At 39.2% G+C, this 8,290-nt stretch overlaps 1 protein-coding gene and 1 long non-coding RNA gene across 5 annotated transcripts; one reads left to right on the forward strand and one right to left on the reverse strand.

Annotated features, from left to right (window-relative positions):
- The first annotated feature begins 2,682 nt into the window (after window positions 1-2,682).
- Window positions 2,683-4,856, forward strand: LOC149987840 (uncharacterized). Its single transcript, XR_016506325.1, has 2 exons — window positions 2,683-3,304; window positions 3,588-4,856. It is a non-coding gene; the product is annotated as an uncharacterized LOC149987840 (long non-coding RNA).
- On the reverse strand, window positions 3,475-7,927 carry LOC112291584 (uncharacterized). 4 transcript variants are annotated; one of them, XM_073538740.2, is made up of 9 exons: window positions 7,566-7,927; window positions 6,908-6,978; window positions 6,524-6,658; window positions 6,120-6,367; window positions 5,817-5,942; window positions 5,490-5,643; window positions 5,030-5,200; window positions 4,848-4,883; window positions 3,475-4,617 (listed from the first exon to the last, which is right to left on the reverse strand). In XM_073538740.2, exons 3-9 carry the CDS (start codon window positions 6,621-6,623, stop codon window positions 3,830-3,832), a joined length of 1,623 nt encoding a protein of 540 aa, XP_073394841.1. In that variant the 5' UTR covers window positions 6,624-6,658; window positions 6,908-6,978; window positions 7,566-7,927; the 3' UTR covers window positions 3,475-3,829. The 4 variants fall into 4 exon arrangements, with proteins under 4 accessions (XP_073394841.1, XP_090111929.1, XP_024394956.1 ...); XM_090255803.1 differs by having other exon boundaries at window positions 6,908-7,422; XM_024539188.3 differs by lacking the exon at window positions 6,908-6,978 and having other exon boundaries at window positions 3,475-4,576; window positions 5,058-5,200.
- Window positions 7,928-8,290: the final 363 nt, after the last annotated feature.

The raw sequence follows: 8,290 nt of genomic DNA on the forward strand, positions 1-8,290 counted from the left end.
TTTTTTATATGTATACTACATAGTTAGTTTATTTCACAAGCTATCAACACATGCAATACATGGCTAATCAATTATAAAAATGTATAAAGCCAAAGCCATATCTATGAAGCTACTAAAAACTTTTTCTATAAGATATTATTTAAATTTATTTATTTTTATCTATTTCTATATAATCATATAAATAATTATTAAAATAAATATATATATGTCCATAATAAAGCCATATTACATTGTTCTATATAATATCCAACATGTGTCTAACTCGTAAGACACATGTATACTTTGTAAGATAAGTTTCTTATATTTGTGCTACATAGCCTACTTATATGTCAAGTTTAACATGTGTAGTACGTGATCAACATATTGGCCAAGTTTTTAACCTATCAATCAACTATAAATATGTTTAAAATTAAATATTTATTTATAAAGCTTTTAAAAAGATTTTTTACAAGATATTATTAAATTTATTTATATTTTTTTTTTACATAGCACTTTTTATTTAGGTAATTATATGTAATCATGATAAAAAACTAAACTCATAACAATTCAATTTAGAAGGCATATAAATATAAGTTGTTCTTTTTAAGATTGAAGCTATATCCATTGGTGAATACACTAAGAAATTTGATTCATTACAAAAAAATTATTTGCTATATAATATAATAATATCTATTTTAAAATTAGACAAAAGCCTATTATCAATCTTAATACGTGGATTCAACAAGTGCCAAATTAGACCTATACCAATCCACAAGGGAATTGCCTCTATATCCTCTCTTCTCCTCTCTTTTCCTCACTCCTTCTCCTTCTTCCTTTTTCTTTTGAAGCTCTTTACAAATATTATTAAAAAAATCAATAAAAAAGCCCTTCAAATTAATTTTGTATATAAAGAAAATATCAACAATCTCTACCTTGTCTTATATTTATTAGCTATATGAAGTATCCTATCTATATATCTTTTACTATATTTCTCATATGTATCTATGTCAAATATTAATAATATCTTTGATATAATAATATTTTATATCTTTATTTTTTTTTTTAGAATAAAATACTTAATTTTTAATTAAATATATTACACTCTATTTATCACAACATAATAGAATCTAATTTGACAATTGACTAATCTTACTCTTCAATCAAACAACTCCTTGAGTTGCTTTTATTGCAATTATATACTTATTTTTAGTAATTGAAAGTGATATGGTTGGCTTCCAATTTATAAGTCTACCAAGTAGTATAAAGACATATCCTATAAGAGACTTTCTTTTGTTCAAATTTCTAATAAAATTAGCATCAATAAAGCCTATAATATGTTTATGTCTTTTATAATTTTAATCAAATAAAATACTAATATTTACAATATCCTTTAGATATTAAAGAATCTACTTTACAACTTTTTAATATTTTTTTTTATGGATTTTCCATATATATGTTTACTACACTAACTCTAAATGAGATATCTAGTCTAATGTAAACTATTACATACATAAGATTGTCTATAGCACTTGTACTAAGATTACAAATATAGACTTTCTCTCTTGCTCACATTTAAGATATTGTACTAAACAAAATTTGAAATAAGAAGCTAAAAGAGTACTCATTGTCTTTGTATTTTTTATGCCTAAATACAATAATATCTTAGCAACGTACTTCTCTTGTGATGTTTGTAAGCTATACATGTTTTTGACTTTGTAGATATCAATGCCTATTATCTTTTTTGAAAATTCTATGTCTTTCATATCAAATCTTTATTCAATTGATTCTTTAGCATAGTAATATCAGATCTCTTTTAAGTTGTAATTAGCATATTATCTATATAAAATAATTAGATGATATAAATATATAGAGAGACCTTTTTTAGTTGTTTAAAATAGACACAATTATCAAACTCACTCTTGTTGTAGCTTTGATTTATTATAAAAGCATCAAAACGTTTTTATCACTATCTAAGACTTTCTTTTAATCCATACAATAATTTCTATAACTTGTACATCAAATTCTTCTTCCTAAGGACTTAAGAGCCCTCTGCTTGGTTCATATAGTTCTCTTCTCCTTGTAAAAAAGCTATAATAACATCTAATTGCTTTAATTCTAGGTCATAGTATGCAGTAGTATGTAATAGAACTCAAATGGAAGTGGTTTTCAGTATGTGAGAGAAGATTTTGTTTAAATCAATACCTTTTTGAGCATATCCTTTTGCTACGAGTCTAGCATTGTATATGGTTTTGTCAGCCTCAACATGTCTTTCCTTCATCTTGTATACCCATTTACAACCAATTGCCTTCTTTATAATAAGTTATCTCACCAAATCCCAAGTCTAGTTCTTACAAAGAGACTCCCTCTTTTTCTATTGTTGTTTTCTGTTTTTAATGACATTTGTCATCCATAGCTTCTTTTAATCTTTTCTCATATCATGGCATTGATTTTAGAGATTGCAATGACCAGCAACAATTTACCTCCAATCGAAAACGAATACGTTTAGACGAATGAATGAATACCATCAATGTACGAAGAGCACTTTCGAATGGATGAAGAAATCGGATGAACGACATTCGCCTGCCCTAGTTTGCCTCGTGTCTGCCGAACATAGGCTCGGGATCGGTTTGGATGTAGCCCTGGTTGTTAGGCAAATCCAACATTGCATCGCAGAACCTCTCGTACTCTTTCTCTGTCACCTGATAGCCCCTGATCCCGGAATGATGGTGTTCCGTGCATTGAAAGGGGGGAGGGGGAGTTAGGATTTAGGATACTGCGAGCTTGCAAGAGGGAATTTGAGTAGTGGATTAGAAGCCGGGGCGCATTATCACGATCAGCCCTACTTCACAGAAGAGCGCGAGGTAGGAAGAGCAGTTGGAGCTGTGCTTCGCTTGAAACTAGGTGCGGAGCTCATTCCACGCTAAGCGCCACGCCGCGCATTACCGGAGCATACAGCAGCAGCAATGTGGATTTACAGAAGAAGCGCAGTTGCAGTGGAATCTGCATCTGCGAGTGAAGGTGACTGGTGTGCTTGCGGAGAGGTAACGTAAACCTCATTTCGAGCGGTTTTCATGGATAGGGTTTTGAAATTCAGCTTTTGGGTTTAAGCCAGAGTTGCCTGCACATAGGGTATGGAATTGGCTGTGTCTTGCTTGTCCGGACCTAGCGTTGATAAGCGACACAGAGTTTATGCAAGCGCGCGATCGAGGTAGCCCATGAATGCTGCGATTAGAGGAAAAGCGGTTGCAGCTGCGGTGAAATTGGGTAGGACGAGTATGTCGACATCTTCATCTGCACCGAAGAGGACGTATACACCGCCGAGCAGGTGATGGTGATTTCCTCCTAATCTTTTTTCTATTTTTACTGGCGTTTTGATATTTCATGCCCAGCAAACGCTTTCTTTCTCACCTCATTATCATTTCAGAACACGAGTTTCTTTCTCTTCATGTCGTAAATGAGTTCAAAGTTTGCATATCATCATGTTTGAGAATGTGATCGAGAAATTTTGGCATTTTTACCATCCTTGTATGGTTGAACAGAACTCGATTAACACGAGGCGAAGATAGTTTAGTGTAATGTTACTTAAACGATTGAGTGCTATTAAACAGGTGAATCTGGAGGACGTATCTAGAGTACTATAGTATTGTAAAGTGGCTAAGCAACATGCCGGATGCAAGTTGTATGATACATAGAAAAAAGTATTGTAACAATGGCTATCTAGTACCATGAATTCCGCAAGCCTGTGGCAAAGTGGTAAAACAACAAAACGCTCCTGTCCAGTGATCCTTAATGCGAATCAAACCATATCTATTCAGAGGCAGAGAGGATGACATGAGACCGAGCTCCGGACTCACTGTCTAGGGGCAGGTGGAGCAGGCAGTGGCGGCTGGCTGTAATAGGGCTGTTGGAAGGGCTGATAAGCTGGAACACACCCAGGAGAAATAGGCTGTGGAGGCATACCCATAGAATGCTGGTTGATCATCATACGACCTTGAAGGGGAGGTGGTGGTGGCGGAATTACGGATTGGTATGCGAAAGGCAAAATAGTGCCAGAGCTACTCAAGTATTGAGGCTTAGGTGGTGGGAGTGGATATGAAGAGAAATCAGTAGCATTTGTATCTAGCCTTGGCTTCTTCTCTAACGGGGGGAATGCTCCATCTGAGCCGTTGTTGGGAGATAACACTGGACCTTGATTTGATGCTTCTTCTGCGGCCAGTGAAGACAACGCTGACGTTAACATAGCCGATGAGGAAGGACTGGCTGTCAGCTTGGCTGCAACCTCGGCAGCAGCCACCTTTGCCGCAGACGAAATGGGCTTAGGGCTGATGTGATGAATATCTGCTGCCTCATTGAAAGTATTAGTAGTAGCAACCATGTCTTCAGAGCCGGATGGACTGGGCGAAGCACTCACTCGACCATCGTCTTTACTTCGCGCTGGCACCTGGCTCTCGTTCAGGTGATCTATTTCGCAATCTCTTTCAAATCCATTGAAAGGGGCTTTCACACTAAGAAACTTAACTGTCGATTCAGGGCTTCCGTTTCGGCTGTTCAAATGGTGACGAATGCTTCCAGCTTGTTGCAGTTGAGCTTGAGCTATCTGCAAAGGCACCATATCCTCCTTGAGTCGATCGACTCTGTCTAATTCCATGCAAAAGCATTGTTCAGCCTATGTTTGAGGAGAGCTAAATGCTCATTATTTGCTAAACGTACATCTATATCCTAACCCTGCATGCCTAGATGCCTTTCGATACTGTAATTTAAGAAGCTGGATCCATCACCTCTCTAACTGTAGGTAAGGGGGATGGTGAATTACGATACCGATCGTGTAAAGAATCGCATTATCGACTACGGGTATAAAAATTACAGACCTGAAGATGCGTCCTGACTTGCTCCAATTTGTTTTCCTGTGACATGTGGAGAAATTATGAATGCAACAAATCGTTGAGTTGTACGACTATGAGTGGTGACTCAACATACAGAATATCACTGTTGACAGAGTTGTACCAAAAAAATTGAAAAAGGAAAAGGAAAGAGAAAGACACACCCTTACCTGCATTTAGGTTTAGAAATGAGACTACCTGTTCAAACAAAGCATCCTTCAAGTGGGAGCAGAGCATTTCATGGCTCACTTCACATCCTTCAAGCTGTTCTACGCACTGCCTGATGACTGCTTGTTGCTCCAGCAGCTCATCGGCTATGGACATCTGTATACTTGGGCTTGCTAATAATTGCGACATAAAAGGAAGTCAGTTGAGTGTAACACGTTGGTTCCGTGAATGTCAGTAAAGTTCAGTGCAAGTACACACGATAACCGAAACAAATGAAATAAAGCGGAAACGGCACGGGGTATTGTACGATTTCTGGCCAGACAAACTAATCTTAAGAGGCAACTTCAGAACTGATTCAAGACAAGTTTGCTAAGGATCATCCGAGAATGGTTCTGAATCAATAAATGAAAAGATGACAACAGATCTTTGAATTCGGTTGAAAACGAAGATGGAGAGTGTTACCATTTCCAGCGATAACCCCAACCTCTTTCTCCAGGGTTTCGACGTGCGACATAGCCGCAGAATATTTTGACAAAGCCCCATATTCATCTGCAGTTTTTTCGCGAACTGCATGAAAGGACCTTGCCACTCGTTCCAGCATGCTCCCTTCAAACATCTTCCGCCCGTCCCCAAAGAAGGCCGTTTCAATCAGAGACCAAACATGGAGTCCAGAGAACGCAAAATTATCGAGGATTTCCGTAATCTACCTCTCGGTGGGAGAACTCTGCTACCAGTCGTAGACATCAGTTGCAAACTTTGAGTGCTGCACAAGTGGGGGTCGTATGTTACCTGATACGAAGGAAGGGTAAAATGCTTTGATTCATTCGCAGACAATAGAGGTCTTTTGCCCAAGAGTTCTTCACGAAGACCTTGAGCACGAGATCCAAAGACCCTTCTTTCCTCCCAAATATCTACCTGAGATCCCTCGCTCATCACCGGTCAGCACCCAAGCTACATCACGACCATACATGATTGGGAAAAGGAGTAGTATAATTATCCAAAAAGGTGAGAGACAGCGCCAGAATTGCCAGCGGCCACATAATTAAGGGGAGAATATTCTTCAACATATAAACTGATCAAACGGACTCTTACCAAACGGTAGGCCACTTTCTTGACAGAAGTATCTCCAGTGTCAACAACGTCCCGAAGAACCCAAGGCAGCACAGTCCAAAACTCGTTCACAAATTCAGGACCCTTGCGCCTGCTGTTCTGCAAAATGTCATTGGCCAAGTAAAGAAATGGCACACGCTGCTCCCTTGGTGCATCGTGAAACTTCTTCGCCCATGTCTCCACGATTTCTCTGGCCTTCTTACGGTGAAATATACACCAATGTGAGAGTGCTGCACGCAGTCAAGGATTGAACAATACAGAGATATACTTCATGTTGTATAATCAAGGCTAGAATGCGCAACTGTTCACGCTAAGACGTCGCATAAACGATGAAGACTAATTTTAGTTTGGAAAGAATTTACGATGTTTACAAGATACGAGGATACTTTCAATGCTCTGCTGCGAAATATTCAGTTTAGTCAGCTTTTCAGCCAATGTAGCTCCAGTAAATGCCCCACCGGTGGTAGTTCCCTCTATAGCCGTCATTGCATCCTATGTTCAATGCTCTCCCAATCATCAACCTAGAAAAATCGAAGCACCGACGTGATTCTTGGTGAGAATGCTGGCTGTGATTTTTCAGCTTTAAATAGAGGTAATTACTTAATATTCGTCAATGCTTTATTTAATATTGTTATCTTGTGTTGGAGGACAAAGCCTTTCCCCCGACAGCGAGTCCCTCTGCAACTTGGAATTGGAAAGCAAACTGAGGCATTCCGACCCTGAGAATTTGGCTTTTTATTTTTCATCTTCACCAAGTTTTTCCCACCTACCATGTATTTTGAAGACTCGTTAAAAATCGTCCATGATTGATCAAAAACTGCAGCCGAAATTGCGACCCCAACTACATCCACAAGAAGAGTATCACCTAGCTTGATCTAGCATATTTAAGAGAACGTTTAATAATCCCCCTCCTTCAACGTATCATGCTTCCCAGCGTAGCACTAAGTACATTGCAACGCACACTGAAATCCCTACAATCTCATAGCTTCAGGACTTGCAATGTCGCAAGGCCGTTATCTTCAGGCAAACGGCTTCTTGCAATTGTTGTCAGGTATATATGTAGATAGATAGGTATAGAAACTTCGCCAAAAAAGCTTAAACGACAGACGCAACGTTAAGTGCAGTGTCATCGTGAGCGTGCTCCATTCATGCTTCTCATTGAACTACTTTCAAAGTATCCCGTCTCAAGGCCGTAATTCACAGTATGTGACGGAAAAGAACCAGGAAGCCAATGACTTCCCCTAAATCACCAAAAAATCAATGCTTCTAATGCCCCCAATTATCCCTATCACCGCAACAGGCAAGAAACCTCCGTGAAAACCCTCACCAAGACCCAAGGGTAAAGAAACCTTATATATATATATATATATATATATCAACATAACGTCTCAAAAACCAACCTAATAAAATAACACCCGATTAGCGTACCTGTAACAAACAAGATTCAACAGATGAGTCGGTACAAGCAGCACCAACTTGCTGGTGCTGGTCTCGGAGCAGCCCTCGACCCAAGAAACGAGCACCAAGCCCCGTCAAGAGCTACAACGATGGCCCGACCCTTTTGCATGCATGTATGTATGATGTTTTTCAACCCCGCTACAACCCACTATCCGCACCACTTCACCAATTCGGGCGATTGAGGGCTCGTTGGGAAGCTCTCGAGTCGCTCGTCGACACAGTGTGGCACAGGCGTGGATCCCGTTGCCTAAAGCGCGGCTCCAGCCGAGTACAAACCTGTGGGCTCCGCGTCGGTAAAGGCTATACTGTCTTTGGGTGGTTGTGTTTGCTGCCGCCCCGCTTCTACCCCCCCGTCGGGGTCCAATGATCTCGGAGCCCGGGAACGCTTGAACGTGCCCGTTACCCACTCGGGAACCATCGTGCGTTCCCCGTTCTCTCAGCCGAGACACATGTTGGCGTATTAGCTTGGGAAGAATATTCTGTCCTGCGTGGAATATTCTCTTATGGATTCTTATAGAGGTTGTTGTTGTTGCCAATGTGTGCATCCATTTTAACATTAGTTAGGCTGATTCTCGTACCCTACCAAGAATATTGTTTGCATTCAATTCCCTTTTTATTTTTTTTTTCATTTCATTCATTGAATTTTGTATCAAATTATAGTACTTGAAAGGTGTGTGTATATATATTATAATGGG

Source organism: Physcomitrium patens, chromosome 14, assembly GCF_059467195.1.
Source record: "Physcomitrium patens ecotype Gransden chromosome 14, ASM5946719v1, whole genome shotgun sequence".
NCBI lineage: Eukaryota > Viridiplantae > Streptophyta > Bryopsida > Funariales > Funariaceae > Physcomitrium > Physcomitrium patens.